This window comes from Ramularia collo-cygni, assembly GCF_900074925.1.
Source record: "Ramularia collo-cygni strain URUG2 genome assembly, contig: RCC_scaffold08, whole genome shotgun sequence".
Lineage (NCBI taxonomy): Eukaryota > Fungi > Ascomycota > Dothideomycetes > Mycosphaerellales > Mycosphaerellaceae > Ramularia > Ramularia collo-cygni.
In genome coordinates, this window is record NW_019716262.1 from 1,350,520 (window position 1) to 1,368,705 (window position 18,186).

The 18,186-nt window shown below is 50.8% G+C and overlaps 8 protein-coding genes; 3 read left to right on the plus strand and 5 right to left on the minus strand.

The window, feature by feature from the left end:
* Positions 1 to 695: 695 nt before the first annotated feature.
* On the minus strand, positions 696 to 1,321 carry RCC_06047 (uncharacterized protein; the record flags this gene model as incomplete). XM_023771311.1 has 2 exons in its annotated part: positions 696 to 849; positions 900 to 1,321. 2 exons carry the CDS (start codon positions 1,319 to 1,321, stop codon positions 696 to 698), a joined length of 576 nt encoding a protein of 191 aa, XP_023627079.1.
* A 390-nt stretch (positions 1,322 to 1,711) lies between these two features.
* RCC_06048 (uncharacterized protein) lies at positions 1,712 to 2,114 on the minus strand (the record flags this gene model as incomplete). XM_023771312.1 has 2 exons in its annotated part: positions 1,712 to 1,820; positions 1,873 to 2,114. 2 exons carry the CDS (start codon positions 2,112 to 2,114, stop codon positions 1,712 to 1,714), a joined length of 351 nt encoding a protein of 116 aa, XP_023627080.1.
* An 822-nt stretch (positions 2,115 to 2,936) lies between these two features.
* RCC_06049 (related to Gim complex component GIM1) lies at positions 2,937 to 3,510 on the plus strand (the record flags this gene model as incomplete). XM_023771313.1 has 5 exons in its annotated part: positions 2,937 to 2,997; positions 3,048 to 3,118; positions 3,171 to 3,295; positions 3,351 to 3,411; positions 3,469 to 3,510. 5 exons carry the CDS (start codon positions 2,937 to 2,939, stop codon positions 3,508 to 3,510), a joined length of 360 nt encoding a protein of 119 aa, XP_023627081.1.
* A 933-nt stretch (positions 3,511 to 4,443) lies between these two features.
* On the plus strand, positions 4,444 to 5,595 carry RCC_06050 (uncharacterized protein; the record flags this gene model as incomplete). Its single annotated transcript, XM_023771314.1, has 1 exon — positions 4,444 to 5,595. The coding sequence occupies one exon, from the start codon at positions 4,444 to 4,446 to the stop codon at positions 5,593 to 5,595; it is 1,152 nt and encodes a 383-aa protein (XP_023627082.1).
* A 1,009-nt stretch (positions 5,596 to 6,604) lies between these two features.
* RCC_06051 (uncharacterized protein) lies at positions 6,605 to 8,545 on the minus strand (the record flags this gene model as incomplete). The annotated part of the gene is made up of 1 exon (XM_023771315.1): positions 6,605 to 8,545. One exon carries the CDS (start codon positions 8,543 to 8,545, stop codon positions 6,605 to 6,607), a length of 1,941 nt encoding a protein of 646 aa, XP_023627083.1.
* Positions 8,546 to 9,025: 480 nt separating this feature from the next.
* On the minus strand, positions 9,026 to 11,873 carry RCC_06052 (uncharacterized protein; the record flags this gene model as incomplete). XM_023771316.1 has 2 exons in its annotated part: positions 9,026 to 10,102; positions 10,179 to 11,873. 2 exons carry the CDS (start codon positions 11,871 to 11,873, stop codon positions 9,026 to 9,028), a joined length of 2,772 nt encoding a protein of 923 aa, XP_023627084.1.
* A 1,257-nt stretch (positions 11,874 to 13,130) lies between these two features.
* RCC_06053 (related to secretory protein SSP120) lies at positions 13,131 to 13,844 on the plus strand (the record flags this gene model as incomplete). XM_023771317.1 has 3 exons in its annotated part: positions 13,131 to 13,257; positions 13,308 to 13,672; positions 13,725 to 13,844. 3 exons carry the CDS (start codon positions 13,131 to 13,133, stop codon positions 13,842 to 13,844), a joined length of 612 nt encoding a protein of 203 aa, XP_023627085.1.
* Positions 13,845 to 14,016: 172 nt separating this feature from the next.
* RCC_06054 (related to TRM12 tRNA methyltransferase, required for the formation of the hypermodified nucleoside wybutosine in the phenylalanine-accepting tRNA) lies at positions 14,017 to 15,111 on the minus strand (the record flags this gene model as incomplete). Its single annotated transcript, XM_023771318.1, has 1 exon — positions 14,017 to 15,111. One exon carries the CDS (start codon positions 15,109 to 15,111, stop codon positions 14,017 to 14,019), a length of 1,095 nt encoding a protein of 364 aa, XP_023627086.1.
* Positions 15,112 to 18,186: the final 3,075 nt, after the last annotated feature.

Below are 18,186 nucleotides of genomic sequence, written 5' to 3' on the forward strand. Positions count from 1 at the left end.
TTTTGATGAGAGAGGAGAAACGAAAAGCTGATGAGCGCGCTGCGTTTGGCAGCGTAAGGGTAGAACAACTCACCACATTCTATCTAAAGCGATGCTACTGCTACTGCCCGAGACCTCGTTTGCATACTGCTCATCATCTCGTAGCCGCGTTGCTATCCTACAGCGTTCTTGAAACCGATCGTTCGGCCGAGTTTGCGCTGGGATCTCGCAGCTTTTCAACGAAGCTTCTCAAGGACGAATCTTGTACTCGAAGCGGCAGTTCAAGAGCAAACAAAGTGCTTACCGTGTGTAGATGGACGTGGTGTGTTGTGATACGAAAGTCTGGATCATGTCGCACACAACATTCATCCTTGCTCTCAACAGCATGAAACACCGCTAGTGAGTTTTACCCCTGTACGTTCATCGGACAGTCAGTACTCTGGTGGCCCGTGGGGCCCGTTGGCACCGTTTGACAGTAACACCATGCCCGAACGATCTGCTCCTGGATTGACAGCAAGGCAATCGACAGCCCGCGGGACGTTTGGCGCGCCTTCAAACTGGTGCATTGACAACCAACTAAAGCGGGAACGACAGCGAGCTGTTCCACACCTACGACCATCTTGTAGTTTTTGTGGAGGGCTTCATTGCTTAATACAGAAAAGAGTAAACGCTTTGTTGTTATCTCTACTTCACCTCACACCAAGATCAGACACCGGTCATGTCAATGAGCTTTGCATATCATACAACTTCCTCCGCCCGGGGTGAGACAGCGCATCATACGCCCCTGTGATCACAGCCCACCGTTCCTCCACCTCCGGATGCTCCTCCAGGGCAGGAGGGCCGTGTTTCAGACTCAACTTGATCAAAGACCTGCCTTTCTGTTAAAACATGCCAATAATACCCAACATGCTGGCACTTACCTCCTCGCCTTCTCCGGAAACTGGCTTGGCTCTGTGTCCGGAGGAACATCGATCATCTGGTAGAGCAGTGGCCAGTTCGATCGTTCGTCTTCTGACGACGAACAGTCTTCTGAGATCCTTCGGGTGTGCACCTTTGACTTCCGTTCTAGTGCTTCCAAGTCGGCGCTTTCGCGACGTACTCTTCCGGAAAGCGGGACAGTGGTCACCTCTTCAAGGCCCATGGTGGCAGAGGCCGCTTCGAGATCCTCCTCCGGTATTGGATGTTGTGCAGCCGAGACTGGTATGGGCATGCCCTCGGATCGAAGGCTCGTTGGAAGGATGTCCACAGTACGTGTTCGCTGTAACTTGAAACCTCGCATCTCAGTGTGTCGTAGAGCATCAGTGTCGCTCAAGGCTCGGCGGAGCGCAGGCTCGGACAACATATTCGTCGTGTTTCTTGTGACGTAAATGCAGACGTAGGGGTCGATGTTCGACTTGGAAATTTAGTCGTTGTTGTTCCCGGGGCAATGGTCTTGGATGACGATGTTTTCAACGAAGATTTATGTTGCAAAGGTCGTGGTCCAGAAATATCCCTATGATCACATCAACATCCTACAAAATGTCGATGAAGGATCCAACGTCCTTCAAGACGTTAAAGGATTGGGAGACTGCCACCTCGTCAGAGCATTGCATCATCCCGGATCGGCGCCGGATTTCCGGGACAGTAGAATGGCTCCCAGAAAACGCGCACAAAATAAAGTTTAGAATCACACTGGTATGGTAACAGGAGGTAACCACGAAGATAACACCGATGATCAGATAGCAAACAAAGGTCAAAGTTTCATAATTACATGTACACACGCTGGACACGCTAGCTGAATGCCGCCATCAGCAAACCTGTCTGCGAGTACTTTAGATGGACAGCAATATCGTACCTTGGCCCTACATTCGTGTTTCATCGACGCAGAGTGCAGACAGCGCACGCCGCCTTTACAGGGACATTGCTTTCAACCCAGGCAGCTTTCCTGACCGCAGCTGCTCCTCCACCTGCCTCGTAATCGCCTCTCGGAGTCCAGGTATTTCGTCAGCGGGAATTTCGGCTCTGAAGACGTCCTCTGAATCGTCTGATGTTGGGGCGCCGGCAAGATCTGCGTGGTGGGTGTGATCATTCGTGGGCGATGTGCCGGGTGCCGGACCTTCATGCACGCTCGCTGGGACTGATGCACGTTGCGCCATGGCTCTGGTCCGAATGAGGATGGCTTCGGTAGTCAAGGATGGAGATTGTTGTGTTGTCTTATCAAAGTGCTGTTGAAGGAAGGATTAAGGTATCAAAAGGATGAAAGTGTGAGAAGGAAGCCGCGAAGGATAATAAATCGGGAAATGGTAAATGAAGCGTCTCTCCGCCCTTCGTGGCAGATGCAGAACCACGATGCCGCATACCTGCCAAGTTCTGACTGGTTGCAGCCCAACGGATTGGACAAAGAGTCCCGTCCAGCCTGCAACCTGGCAGCTGACAGGTCTCACAGGTCGGCAACCGTGCGTGGCCGGGATTGGCCACGACTGCCAGTATGTTTTGCTCTCGTTCGTTGGCCAGACGTGCGGAGAAGAGACTTGGCCACAAGGTACATACGTACAAAAGACTTGCTTGCATATGCTCCCGTCCAAGCCTCTTCCCCGCTGCCCTGCTTTGCTGATCTCTGCGGTCATCTGTCCTGCAAGGCCATCAGATCCTTCGGGACGGGTTCTCGGGTTCCAACTTCCAGACTGCCAGAAAAGAGGGGTGCAAACATTCCGTAAGGATGATGTGGCGTACGGCGTGTCGTGGAGGCCATGTGGTCGGACAGATTCAATTCTTCGAGAATCGAGATACATAGAAGTGGGTCCATCCATATTTGGACAAGCGCGGCTTGGACTGAGACCATGGAAGACTGGGATTCTTGGGATCAATCGACCGTCGTAGAGATTCTGCATGTCACGAATGCGCCACCAGATTCTCGTGCCATGATACTGTCTTGATTACATCACTCACATTTGCTCAATCCCCACATCACCGCGCAAATGGCCGATCAGCGGGCACAGATGCAGTCGCTTTCGGACGAATACCAGAGTCTGCAGACAGGTACGAGCAGCCAAGATGAAGCTTATTTTCAGTGTTGAACAATTTCGTAGAGCTCTCTACCCTCATATCCGCGCGACAGAAGCTGGAGTCCCAACAGCAGGAAAACACTAGCGTACAACGGGTTCGTGAGAGGTCAACGTCACATTCGCTTCCAGCGCTGATGAAGTTTTCAGGAGTTCAAAGACCTAGACGAGGATGCTACAATCTATAAGCTTGTAGGTCCAGTTTTGTTGAAACAAGACACTGTCGAGGCCAAGAGTACGGTGGAGCAGCGGCTGCGGTATATTGAGGAGGAGATGTAATTGTTTCCGTTCCGCCTTGTCATGATCAATCTTCTAACTTGTGGCGTACAGCAAGCGCATCGAGGGCAGTATACAAGGACTGCAAGAAAAGAGTGAGAGCAAGAAGATGGAGGTGAGATTGCTGTAGCTTCGACCGCTTCCTGATGGCACTGTACTGACTTTGACTTAGATCATGCAGATCCAGAATCAGATGCAGCAGGCTCAGTCGTAGTCTGATATTGATTTTTGACACGAGCCGGATCATCCTGAAATGTCAACAATCAGAAGCCTAGCCCAGTTCGATTTACAGTGTCATGCATGCCCACGGCACGTTGGCAGCATGCTTCTGCACCCACCCGAATGTGATCGAGCTGCTCTCGCACTTACCGTGTCCGGAACCTTCTCACACGACCTGTGCTTGTGTCGTGCCTGGCCGTTCGCCAATCCAGCGCATCCCATAAGAGCCGCTCTGGCCGCTACGGTCATTCCAATTCCTCGCTGACGTGCTCTTATAGTCAGTGACCAAGCTCGCATATCTGCGGCGGCTTGATCATCGAACTCATGTGATTTAATCTCTGTAATACACGGAGGAGATACGGTAGAGAGAGTCTTATGGGCGCCGTTCAATCGCATGCTAGTACTCGCGGAACAAATCGAGCCAGCTCAGTAAAGATGGTCCTGACAATCTGCTGATTTCAGGCCGACAGCATTGTGTGCAGCGATTGTGTTCGCTTTCAATGCAGATCACGCCTTGAGGCTTCATCTGAGATACCACAAGTGATGCTAGAAGAATGGCATGTGCCTTCATTGTGAAGGTGATGCGCGGGGTAGGCATATTCATTCACTTTACCTTGGCGCATACTTGGCATTTCTTATTGTTGTTCCTGCCAGTTCTGGTAACAATAGCATTGTTTATTTATATTTATTTATCGATTGACAACATCTCATATTGAGGAGAAAAAGCAGCTTCCACCTACCTTCGAACGTTGCTGCTCTTCTAGTGAGCAACAACAACAGCAGCAGCAGCATCCATCCGTCCATCCCGCCATCCAGACCCATCAGCCTCGACCTGATTCCCTCAGCCTTCTTTCGAGTTCGACCATCTTCCGAAGCAGTTCTTCAGTCTACCCAAACAACATTCAGTATCCTCGCTAGAACATTCACCATGGACTTCAAGAGAGCCCCAGGAAAAGCTCCGCCGGTCATCAAACAAAGAGTCATCCTGGTTCCCAAGGGGGCCTCTGGCTCTACCATCAAGAACAACAACACCTGGCCATCCTCGAATGCTCGCTCTATTGTCAAAGGCCCAAGCCGCCTGGACGCCAACAACACCAGCACTACCCCATCCTCGAGTTCTAGCTCTGTCGTCAAAGAACCATACCGCCTGAACACCAACAACATCAACACCAACCCGTCCTCGAGTTCTCGCTCTGTCGTCAAGGAGCCATACCGCCTGAACACCAACAACACCAACATCAAACCATCCTCGAAGCCCCGCTTTGTCACAAAMGAGCCATACCGAGCCACGCCAGCTTCCATTCACAAAGCATACCGTACTCCAACACCCCCTCTCTTCACCAGCACCATGTCTCCGAGCGAACTCATGGAGCTATACCTCCAGAGCGGATTCAGTTCGCACAGCCGGCAATCGATCAGAGCGAGTCAGGAGGGCGTATCGCTGAGAGATGTTGAGGAATTCGACCTCACCACGTTGTGGGGAGCACGAGAAGACGCAGTAGAGCAGCTTCACGCCAGCAACGCTCTCTGGAGCTCTCCGGCCCCTCTCTTCACGCCCGGCCCAGTGGAAGAATTCTCGATGTTTGAATCAGGAGACGATTCAGGAGACGAATTTGGCTGGGATGCAGAGCAGGTGAATTTCCTCCCTGTACCCCAGGTGGAAAACCCTCCCGCAACTCCGCGACTGATGGTGAGCTTGCCCATTCCAAAGGGCTTCACCCCCGCCCCTGCCATCCCCGCCGCCCCTGCCGTCACCGCTCCCACAAACAAGGGCGCCAACCGTCCCGCTGCGCCTCCCGGCCCACCYCCAAATGCTGTATACGCGGAACAGAGCCATCCAATCCCACAAGCTGTGCAAGCGGTAGTAGACGAGATCCTTCTTCGGGCGGCGACGAAGAGCAACAAGGCTGGATTTCCCCAGCGGGTGGATTTGAGGAACATGCCGAGCGGTGTCACAGACCTGGACAGAAGATATGGCTATATCACGGCTGGATCCGAGTTGATGAAGTTCTACGGGGATTTGAGATTGTTCAACGAGGCGACTTGGAAGTATCTCGTGAGCAGTGGAAAGGCAGTATGAAGTGCTCCGTGTTGGAAGGGAAGAAAGGATGGAAAGCACGAGTGAAGTTGAGAAAGTTTGATACCCCCTGTAACCAATGATTCAATTATTACGATGTTCTGTTCTTTTCATACTCCCTCAGAATACTTTCAATCCCAAGTGTCAGACTCTTTGCTCTTCGTAGACCCTCTTCCCATATCTCAAGTCTTTGRTTCTCCAGTGGAAGCAGCTCTCAGCTCTCGCTCCGTCTGCCGAATCAAACAGACCTCCTCCTGAGTCCTTGAAATATGGCTGGACATCCGTGTTCCAAAATAATACAGCACCCGACTCCTCGACAAAGGCAATACCCATGTAATCGATCGTCTGCGCGTGCGTTCCTTGTCTTTCGATCAGGAGAACTTCCAGTACAATTGCAGGAAATTCGCTGTCCCCAGTATTTTGCAAACCACTGGATCCGCTTGCCATAGTTACATAGGGGAGAAAGTCGGAGAAGCCGCCATCAATTGTCTCTTCAACGAAGATGTGAGTAGGTAAGTCATACACATTGCCGAGTTTCTCCTCCCTCAAGAACTCCGCGAGAAACGTGCTCCAGTTATCAAGATATCAAGCGAGCATCTTCGTATCACAGCTGGGACAATGATAATGGATCAAGTTCTTCAGAACTTGATAGCCTTGCACCCGGGTGAGGAATGAGTCTTTCGGCCGATAGTCTGGGTAGCAGAGGAGCTACAGTCAAGCAAAGTAGTCCAGTCATGTATGTGTCGGCATGAAGTACAATGAGATATGGTGGGGAGAGGTAGAACTGTAGTTGGGATATGAGTGAACCACTTACCATTCAAATCACATGTGAAAGTCTCGTCTGGTAACACTTGTAGCGAAATTCCTAGCAAAAGGCGAATCCGCCTGTCGTTTTACGGGGTATCTTCAAGCAGATGTACGCCAACCATGCAATGCAACGCAACGCTCCCAACCCGCCAACAAAAACTAATAAGAGCCCAYAATCCACGTTCGATGCCCCCCATCCCTGTCTCTAGTCCTGTTCCGTGTCTGGCGTATACAGCGCATCTGTGCTGGGACTTTTCTGAATCTTCTTCATCGCCAATGCYCGTCTGAGTTCCACCTGCTCCAGCTTCCTACGCATGGTAAACGCCATTCGAATCAAATCGTTCACCTTCTCCGGCTCCTCTGATACCCAGACAGTGTTGCTCATATATGCGAACCATTCTCCTTGGGATTCGCATTCAATGAGGCCCTTTGCATGCTGTGTCAAGAGCGTGAGGGCGATGTTGAAGAGGAACGTCTTCTGGTTTGGTAGACAAAGCCATACATCCCAGATCCGTAGCAGCACAGTTTCTGGCAAAACACTTGCGAATGCTGTCAAAAACCAGCTGAGCGGGACCGTATGTTCTGGGTCGACTTCCAGCTCATTCATCTTGTCTGAGAGTTTGGGCAGCAACTCCCGGACATACTGGCGTAGAACCACGTTGTCCGAAATGGGCGCGCTCATCGCAGAGTCTTTGGAAAAGTAGTTTCGTGGAAAGTACTCATCCACCATTTTGCACAAAACCCAAAAGGCATCGCTCTCGTCCGGTATCGCTAGTAGCAGATACCCGGCAATCATGTTCAACCCCTGGGTATATCCAAGACCTGGGTACTTGCTGACGAACGCAACGAGGACCTTTCTCAACCTATCGTAGCCTTTCTCGGCGTAGTAGTCGTACTTGCTCGTCAGTGTTCGAGGCACATCCTTCAGTATGGCATCAATTTCTCGTGGATCCTCGTTATCCCGAAGATTCAAGTAGTGTTTGTAAGCATCGGGCTGCATTATGGCGTATGTGTTGGACAACTCCATCCAGATAGGATGMCGCAGCCGCATGGGGATGCCTGCTACGACAAGCCGATTGAGTAGCTCCATCTTGTGTCTCCCGCTGGTACCCTCGTTGCCGAATCGAGAGGCACCAACCAGTTCGCCACTTCTGGCTTCCTCTCCCGCTTGCTCACGAGATCTCATCAGACGGACCAGAAACTTGTTCCACTCGGATTCCTGGAGGTTCGTGGATGGCTGGGCAAGAGCGGGCTGAGACAGAGTTGGAGGCAGCTGGTCTAGGTCATGACGAGTGCTCATTTCCACGGGCTCTCGGGGCTCTCGAGCGGCACGAGAGTCGCGATGTACACCGTTGGTCAATCCTTTGATCGTACCTGCTCCAAACAAAGTAGCAGTCCAGCCCGCGCTCTCAGTGCTATTGATGCTAGTCAGACTATGGACGTCTATTGATTTTGGTCGTTCTGACCTGCCTCTCACAGCTGACGGTGCTGTTGAGGCTGATCTTGAGGAAGAGGCGGTCGTCACGGACGCGTATGGTCTCAAACTATCCTTTCGTTTGCCACCTCCGAATAGTTTAGTCAAACCACGAATCGTTCCGGTGGAGACAGACTGTGGCTCCGGTGCAGCATATGTACTGGTCCGGGGAGGATTGWGAGGGCGAACATCCTCGSAAGCGGCCGCAAGGGATAGTCGACGGCGTTCGGATTGCTTAACTCGCTTTGCGGTGTCGACGATACGCTCCGCTGGCACCTTGTACTCTTCGGCAAGACGAGTCAAAGCAGTCACATGCGCATCCCTTTGGGCGAGTAATGTCGATAGGTGGCGGACCATTTCCACCGCGCCTCGATGATCGATGATGGTTTGAAGAATCTCAGTCGGCGCGGCCGATAAAGATTGAGGGTCGCTCGGGACGCTCTCTTGCTCGTCGAACATGGACGGTCCGGTATCGAGAAGGCCATTGAGAGAATCGCTAACAGCGTCGAACTGGAGTGGCGATGCGTTGGACACTGCCCTGGTCAAAGGCTCATCGACGGCGTCCAGACTTGTAGTACTCTCGGTGGGATCCGGAAAACTTGTCAATGAGTTCGTATCATCGGCTTGGATCAGATTGAGGCGACTGGACCGCCGACTGATCTCGTTGCTCATGTTGCGACAGCAAAATAGTTAGATGATCGGCTGTGTGCGAAGATGTGAACAGGGAGATTCGGATCAGGTTTTCGGAGTTCGGCATGACGCAAACCTTAAAATTGGCAGGTGCAGTTGGCAGTGAGTTAAAATTGCCCTCACATCCTGTCATACAGAGTAAGATTGCGCAAGAATTAATATACCAAAGACTTTTGCAACGTCGGACGGCATTCTCAAGGGCGAGGAAGGCCGTGAATATCTTAACACGCAACGTGTCCTGAATGATCTACTATCCACGGTTGTACCTCACATGACAACGTTGAAAACATGTTTTGGTCCTTTTCCCAAAAACAATTCCTTGCTCAAGCAAACCCATACCATTACTGCCTTGACACCTCGCTGATAGATCGTGATCCAGGAACCCTTTTCGTGACATCAATGATGCAAAATATAAAGTTGCCATGGTTTTGTTGCCTCTGGACCTGAAAGACTCTTGACATTCTAGTTCTGCCCTGGCCACCCTCTTGGGACATGATGAAGCCGTGGATCATAAGGCTCCCGTCGAAACACACGACCTTGGCCTCCCCTATTATCATCAAGTCTTTGGCGAGCTTGAATGGGCTGAGCTTCTACTTGTCGAATCTCTTGCCGTAATGGTGGAGCAGGATGGACCGGGGGTTGCTGCCGCGGCTGGTAATCATACAGCTCCGCGGGATTTCGATTGCGGATAGCTTCTAAGCGTTGCTGGAACTGTCGTATTTGCTCCTGGTTGGCTTGGGCCTGGCCTGGTCTGAGACCTTGTGCCGCTGGCACTCCCATGATGCGGAGTGCTGGTATGAGTAGGGGTGCTGGTGCAATTGCAGGTGCTGGCAGTGGAGCTGGATTGATTAACCCATTCATATTGAAAGGGTCTCCATCATCTCCCTCTCCAAAACGATCTTCGTCGAAGCCGCCAAGCATGGGATCGAAAATGAGTCGAGCTAGAGGATCCTGTATTGGCCTCAGTGCAGGCATGCGTCGCCTCAAAGCGTTGGGTCGATCTCCGCCAGCTGCAGCATTTTCGTCGGCCATCTGTTGCCTCTGACGGCGTGGAACGTCCCGCATGCCGTCGGGATTTGCTGCCGCGGCATCAAGCCTCTCCGCGAGCTGTAGTTGCATGCGACGTCGAGCCTGTACGCGTTCACGGTTAAGATCAACCACGGCGGCCTCCAATCCGTCAGCTCGGTCTCGTAATCTAGGTCCMACGCCTGGCGGCATGAACAAACCTCCCGCAAATCCAGCGTAACCTCCGTAGCCCGGTGGAATTCCGCCAGGGACAGCCCCGCCTCTCATAACGCGTTCGTCGGTGGCTTTCTTGACAGCGTCCGAGAGTTTGATCTCAAGATCTTGCTCTGAGACGTCCGGATTTTCATTGATGACTTCAGCCCGCGCGAGTGCACCTGCTTCTTTGATCTCGCGCTCGTGTCGTTCCTCAACATTGTCGTAAAGAGGACATTTCGACGACTTTGAACCAAGTGGCACCCTAGACGCTTGGTCAAAGTGGTTGTAGTCTTTCAACGACTCGGAGCAGACATAGCACTGCAGATTTCCGCAAGACGGACATGACTTGAAACGGCTCACGTTAGCTAGCGATACGAATAAGAAACACGCATACCCTCACCATTTTGTTGCAACCATGGTCTTTGATGAATGGCTTCTTGCACTTGTTGCAGTTCCGGATGAGCGCTTTCGTCATGGCCTCTTCAATCTTGTGACGGCTGCTGAGCTTGTGGTCCTTGGCGTGTTCCTCGCACGATCTCGGGATATGCGAGATGGCTTTGCAGCGACGGCAACTGACTTTCTCACACTGCTCATTTGCGCAGCGAAATTCGAAGTCTTCTTCAATGGGCGGCAGTATTGCTTTATAGTCGCAAAAGGGACACTCTTCAAGATTGTCCAGCCCTGCATCGCGAATGTCCCTCTCCTGTTGAAGTTGCTCAAGTTTTTCGAGCAGTGCCTTGTCTTCGAGCAGATGGAGCTGCGTGCGGGCGAACGATGCACCACACCCCGCAGTGCACAGAACTCTGCATCGCGAGTCACCGACTTCAGACTTCACGTACGCGATGGCGCAGTCAAAGCAGGTGAAGTGAGCAGTATCGCCGTCACAATGGATCTGTCTGTTCATAGGCAAGTCATCAAAACACGCTTGACACTCTGCGGTCTCGCCCGCGTCGATCGCTCTCTGGAGATTCTCCTTTTCTGCCCATTGCTTGGCGTCTTCAATCACACGTCGCCGTCTGCCGTCTTTGACGTGCTTTCTGGCGGCTTCTAGTTCTTCGCACATGGCAGGCCATCCGCAATCGGTGGCCAAAGCGTCCGCTGTTGTGACATCTTTCGCAGGCCTTCCGCCCCACTTCTTGTTGACATTGCTCGTGTCCTTCATCTTTGCGAGGGCTAGATATGTCGGGTAGAGATGAGTGTGTGCGACAAGCTCTTTGCTAATTGCATTGACGGGAATTTCAGGAAATTCGGCCTTCAGGATGGAGGCCATCGCTCCTTTGAAGGCAGGTCCGGCTGCCTCGCGATCTTGGCCCTCCCAGCGTTTTGAGTCTTGGTTCGTGATCTCCTCGCTGCGCTTGCGTTTATGCTGCTGCGGCGGCCTGGCTTGACGTGGATAGCTCTCASCAGACAGTAGCTTCTCTACAATCTCCTGAAGTCTGGCTTCTCCGGGCAGAGCTTCTGGTTCTCGTTCGTCGTATTMGTTGTACAGCTTGACCACATGCTCGTGTTCGATATCCGGAAACATGGCCAGCACCCGCCTGAGGCAAACATCTGCAGTAAATGTGGCGGAATCTAAAGCGTACGTGGCGTCTCCGCTTTCCGGAAGTTGCGCATGAGCACGGACTGGCCGGGCTGGAGGACTGTCGGGTATGAAGACATCCTCTCCATCGATGACTATGATCTGACCCGGCGGTTGAGGCGATGGCTCACGTCGCGCCACAGCAGGTGGTTGATCTTCAGGATACCCACCAGGTCTCTCGAGGTATTGGTCAAAGTCCATCATGTCTTCAAGGTCGATGACTTGCGCGCCGTCAATATTGAAGGCCCCTGGGTCAGCGACAGCGCCGCCGTCGTTTGCGCCGTCGTGCATCATTGCTGGCTCTTGGGCAGGCCTCGGAATTGGAGCAGGCCTTGCAGCTACTACAGGCGCGAAAGTAGGTGCTGGAGCTACAGGCTCAGGCGTGATGGCCGTAGATGATGCTGGTGATGCTCTGCCGAAGAGTCCGCGACGCCGGACTCTCGGAGGAGGGGCATCTCCATCTTCGTCACTGCTTACCAGGTCAACCACGGTTCGGTGGGCTGCCGCCATCATGGCCACGTATGGAGTGGCCGTGAGGCAAAGACAGATGGAAGATGCCTTCAAGATCCAGCGCACAGCTTGTAGTGGTGATGATTGAATGTCATCAGCGGTTCCGAAGAAATGCAAGGAGAGTGGAGTGAAGCCTGCATGAGATGAATGCAGTGAATTTGAGAGGCCTCGTGGATGTCTCCAGAAAGTCCGCCACTTGCAGGCTCACGAGCGGTACGACGATGCAGATTGGCCGCGTGTGAATGAGAGACGCACGACGGCGAGTTCGGGAGTCGTCAATGGCAGAAACAGTGGCGATTGTGCTTGGAGCCCGCCGGTGATGCTACTGCTGGTACTGGGCTGTATTGGAAGTTGCCGGACGAGGTGTTGGCGGGCGGCCAGTGCTGGTTGGGAGATTTCCTTTTTACTGCACCTACCCGATGTTTGGAGACAGCAACAGCGGTGCAGGCATGCGTCGCCTTCCTCGAAAGGGATGCAAATGACCCTCCTTTGCCGGACAGATGATGTGGGCTACCTTAAGGTATAGGGAATGAATGGATGGATATTCACCGGGCCATCGCGCACCTCATCGCCTTACTCACCACAGCGCATGCCGACCAGGAAGCCCGTGTTCCACAGCGAGGGCCAAAGAGGAATTGGCGCCTGTTTGAGGCCAACGAGGGCCCGACGGCGGCAGGAGCGCGCGGCGACAATTGCACAGTGGATATCTGGGACCACCAGCAGTCCGTGAAATGTAATCTGTCAGATGAGACTGCCGTCTTGTCTTTGGCTGTCCCGCCCCGATTCGTCTCAAAAAGTAGTGGTTACTTTGCACCGTCATCCCTTGACATGGAAAACGGCTCTGGCATCTCCCACGAATGCTTTGCTCGCCCAACGAACGACGTGCAAGGACACCGATGTCGACAGGATGTCGAAGCCATGTATGACGAACATCAATCTACTTTGGCAGATAAAGTAGATCTATATCGGCGCTGCGATCCGATGTTCACCATCTCGCTTTGTAACCTGCCTGCCGATGCCAATCGCTGCCATGGAAATCTAGCCCATTCTCAACATGCCTGGGCTTTCTTTGTATGATTCGCAGAGATCATCGTGTGCTGTGGAATACTGGTTACCTACCTTACCTATTCCTGCTTTCGTGCCGCCGCAGTTTCAAGTTTCACCWCCATCCACCCGGACTTTTGCCCAATTCGTGTCGAGGACGATCTTCACGACATCCACGCGTCTCGACAACCGCATTTGCCATTTCCAACAACAATGCATCTGTCACTACTTGCGGCCTTTGTTGGCCTACTATGCCAGGTTAATGCACATGGCGAGCACGCGCATTCAAAACGGCCTGAAGTGCCACCAGGGGCGGATTGGACCACCAGACATATGATTGGTAGGCATGCTGGATCCGGTAGACATTGATGGCTCTAACACATGCATCAGAGGAGCACCACATAGCCGATTTCGACGCGGGCGCCTTCTTCACACTGCACGACTTCGACAGCACCAACCAGTGGACACACGACGACATTTACAAGTTCTACGGTCTACACCACGAATCCACAAAGCACATTTCAGACGCGGACAAAGAAAAGGCCGTCAATCAGGTGCTCGACCTGTACGACCACGATCACAATGGGGCGATTTCATTTGCGGAGTACACCATTTCAGAGGCCAAGGGCGTGAGGTTACCCGACTTTGGATACGGTCCTGGCCATCATGGCGATGATGAGTATGAGTATGAGATACATCATTGGGAGCTCTATCACGATGAGAACACTACGGAGGAAGATCTGATCCATCCTGAGGTGAGCAGCATGCAGCTCCGCTTGTGTGGAATGCAGGACTAACCCCAAGCAGGATATTGAGCACTTCAGACATCACGAAGAGATGGAGGCGGCAGAGGAGCGCCAGCAGATATTGGACCGCATGCCCATCAACGAAGCGAACATTCCACAGAAGTATCGACGATGGCCTTGAGTAATCACAACCGACAGGAGACATTGCAAAAGATTCGATGTGCAAGAGCGCGACGAGCAGGAATTCGATGTGCATACAGGTGGGAATATGGCATGGGCGGAAGGCGGCGGCAATGCATGCTGCCTGTATGAACGAAGACATGTAATAGACTGGGTCTGTACAAGCGCAGGCGCTATGCAGGATCTGTTGCAGCTACAAGGATATCTAATACGCAATGCTCGATCCCAGGAGCATAGCTTTTCAGCCAACTAACATACTCGAGCTCAACCCGCACATCTTTGCCACGCTGATCACTGACAAGAGATTGGAGCTCCTTTCGCGTCTCCTCTGCCTTCTGATCGATTTCGCTGATCAGGAAGTTCTCGTGCACATGCACCCAACCATCGTGTCTGGGATCGATGATCATAGCAGCGAGCTTGAGAGCAGATCTTGAGCTGGGTAACATGCCACAGTTGATGTGCCTGATTGGAGGCAGGAGAGCCCTCATTTTTGAAATGCGCTCCGGGGCGAGCTCATTTGTCTCGTTGAAGACCAGCAGCTGCTCGTCATTCTTCACCACATCCTCCAGATCCGTCTCGCCATCTCTAAACACCGTGACTCCCCATTTGTTAGCAATCGCACCCCTCCTCARCCCTTCAATACTCCAAGGGTTGAGATCCCAACCAAGCACCTTTGTGATGCCAGCTTTGACGTATGAGAAGGAAAAGTACCCGACACCACAATAGAGATCAACGACCGCACACCCTGATTCCAACCTCCCCTCCTCCACAACCTTCACCACTGAGGGCAACGTGAGCAGCCTCGCCTTCTCGCTGATGTTGCCTCTTGAAAACATCGTCCATCTCGGACTCCAAGTCTGACGAATCGCATTCTGCTTGGCCGACACCCAAAAGGCCGCATCAAAGTCCTCTTCCGTAGGTGGTGCACTACATGATGTTGGTCCGAAATCTCCATATACAGGCGTGAAATTGGTGGGAGCACGTAGCACATTCTCATCCTCCGAGTCTTCTTGATGTGGCGGAATGGGTTTGTTGATCGCGATGACGGTGGTTTTGAGATACTTTGCAATGAGGGTGTAGAGTTCCTCGAGGCTGTCATCGCGCAGGTAAGGTTGTATGCTTTCCCACTCGGGCCCTTCAAAGGTGTTGGCGGGGAGGAGGAGCATGCATCCGTAAATTGTATACTTGCTTAGTTTTCGGGCGAAGGCTGTCCACTTTGATGGTGGGATGTCGTGGCGGACGAGCCATGGTTTTGTTGCTTTTTCCATCTTCGACGGGATGTGAAAAGTGAAGATGTGGTGGCACTTCTATGATCATCACAGCAGGTAGTACATCTCACTAGTGGGGCKGAAGAAAGATTTTACGAGGCCCTGCCTTGCCCTGACAGTACGTTCACGCCAAGCTGCCCGACTCTATTAGACACATCAAACCAAATCAGATCCTTTATCTAAAAGTATGTTCTTGTTAAGAAATGATTCGGCGTATCAAGTCTTCTTCAAAACCTGCCTCTAGGGCCAGAATTGATGAAAACAAGGAGCAACAGCGAATGAAGTCTGAAGCGAATTGGTCGTATTATCAGCGAAAGGTCGACTCATCGTTGACGAGAGCTGGCACGCCATGTCGGCGCTGCTCGTCCCATGATTCTACAATCATCGCCGTGGTAATTCTTTGGTCACCAAACTTGAAACTGTACTCGACTGTAAGGCGGATGCTGTGCATGATCTCCACTTCCTCATCATTGCTGCAATTGGCCTCTGCAAAGAGCTCGCCGAGTTCCAAGACCTGGCGTCGTAATGTACTCTTTGCGGTCAAGTCTTTGCCTTTTCAGTCCTTTGGTCATCGTGATTGTTGTGTTGAGAAGAGATGAGCAGGAACAGAAGACAGGAACTTGGACGCAATGAGGAAATAATGCAGGCAGAACCAGAGAAGGCACCTACCCAAAACCAGTCCGATACTTGACACATTGCAACGTAAGTGTGAGCATCCGCGGTACCGCTCCCATCTCCTACGATTACGCAGGGCATTGTCTGTGAGAACATTCGTTCCACGAAAGTGTACTTACCACCGACCCATCTACCCAATCCTGAGGACGTGTGGTGGTATCCGCTTTACAGAGCGATTAGTGAGAGCCGATTTGACCATCTGTGGTCTGTGATGGACTCCTGATTGCCGCCGACAAAGGATCCTCCGCTCTTGGATCTGTGATGGATTCCGCTTCACAGATGGACTCCGGAAATCATTAATACCGATGAGAGCATTTTACCTTGCAGCGTGAGTTGTTGCCAATCTTCATGTTCTAGACAGTATGTTCATCCTCACAACATCAAAATCGTGTTGTGGATGCGTTGCCCTTGGTTGTTCTTGGCTCTCTCTTAACCGGTAGCGGGCGTTGTCTTTCTGCAGTGGTGAGGTCACCATTCAAGCCCTCAATCCTCTCTGGACGCCGATGTTTATAGAAAACATGATCAAGCCGAAGGCATGTGAAGATATGGCACAAGGGTGAGGAGCCGGGCGATGACTGTTAGACTGTCTAGCAGCCTGATAAATTAATAACAAAAGAGATATTGATTAGTTACTATGTATGTAGCTAGCTAATTCCTTCTTCCTAAGTGTAATAAAAACTCTAATAATATGCTAAGATTACCTAATATTACCTAACATAAAGTTATATAGCCTAAATTCGACATACCCCTTTAGTAAGGACTAACTTTACTTTACTTAGCCCTTACTAAATATTAATCTTTTATATATAAAATATCTTCCTCCTAATTGCTTCCTAAAACACTTATATACTATTAGGAGTTAGAAAATAGCTTGTAGTATAGCCTTATATACTCTTAATAGGTATTCTAATTAATTCCTAATCGTCTAATTAGTTATTTAGTAATTATTAGGAGTATTCTTTGCTTTTAGATATATAAGAACCGGTCTTTTAGTAGATAGTTTACCTATTATCTAAGAATATAATAAACTCTCTTTCTTTAGAGAGTATAAAACTTCTTACCTTTACGACGAGAAGCACCTTTACGACGAGAAGTACCTTTACGACGAGAAGCACCTTTACGACGAGAAGTACCTTCGCGACCGAGGACTCCCGCGCCGCCGCGCCGCCGCGTACGCGATAATACCCCCGAATACCGTACCCGCCCCGAAGGCGATAGAAGAAGACGGGATCCCGCTATATATTACTAACCTAATTAAGTCCGTAGAAGGACTTAGAAAAGACCCTACGATACTACTATAATATAAGRAGGTAATAGCGTCGATAAGTACCCTTATTAGYATAYTCGTATATACTACTACGAAATACTAGAAGACCTACCTCGAATTTTAATAAGTTCTTTAGGAAACCCTTTAGGGTATTAATTATACTATAAAGTAAATACACCTTTTTCTCTARGAGACTAATAAAAACACTAAGCCTACCTACTCGAGTATAGCCTTAGGACCGAAGATTTTAAGACCTTTTCCTAGCCCTAATACCCCTTAGCTAACTACTAAGCCTATAATAATAATATATATAAAAGACTAGAAGGATATTACTAGAATAAAGGCGAAGAGYATAGYAGAGATAGTTAGGGAGATTAGAAACCCCGACGTCCTCGCCGCGAGAGTCGATAAGTACGGGAAGGTTAAGCTCTCTATAAAAGATAGCGCTATAAAGGTAAAAGTAGAATTAAATAACGAATAGATAACGAAAATCGCACCTTTAGCTAGACTCTCGAAACTATCTTTTTAAGTACTTATCTACGCGGTCCCCCGAGCATTCCGCGYRGGAGAGACGCGAGGAAACCTCGAGATATAAGAATAGAACAAATAYATTAAAGATCTTAAGGTTACTAGAACTACGTAGCTTAACCCGAGCTAGAGGAGATAGTACCCGGAGAAGGCGTACTCTTCCCTAATTATATAGATAGAGACCGCCGTAATAGCTAACGAAGCTATTAATAAAGGACTATTCTAGGACTACGAGGAAAAGACTATTAAGATTACCTAGGCGAGCTTTAGGATCTTATAGTACTTTAAGTRCTAGGAGTACGACTATATAACCGGCTCCTACTCTAGGCACGACCGATACGGCTACTATACGGGAAATTACCGATCCGACGAGTGCCGTAATAGGAAGAAAAAGAAGTACGTAAACTATAAGGGAAACTACTCCTTTATAGACTCTATCTACCCTAACCGTATTCGGGTAAAGAAGAGGGCGAACTAGTTTAAAGCGAACTTCCCGGCGAACTACCTTACGGCACCTACCGAAAGGAACGAAACTAACTTATAGGGATTTATATTCGTCTCTCGTATACCGAGTAAGAGGAAATCCCTAGAAGAAGTAGATCTAT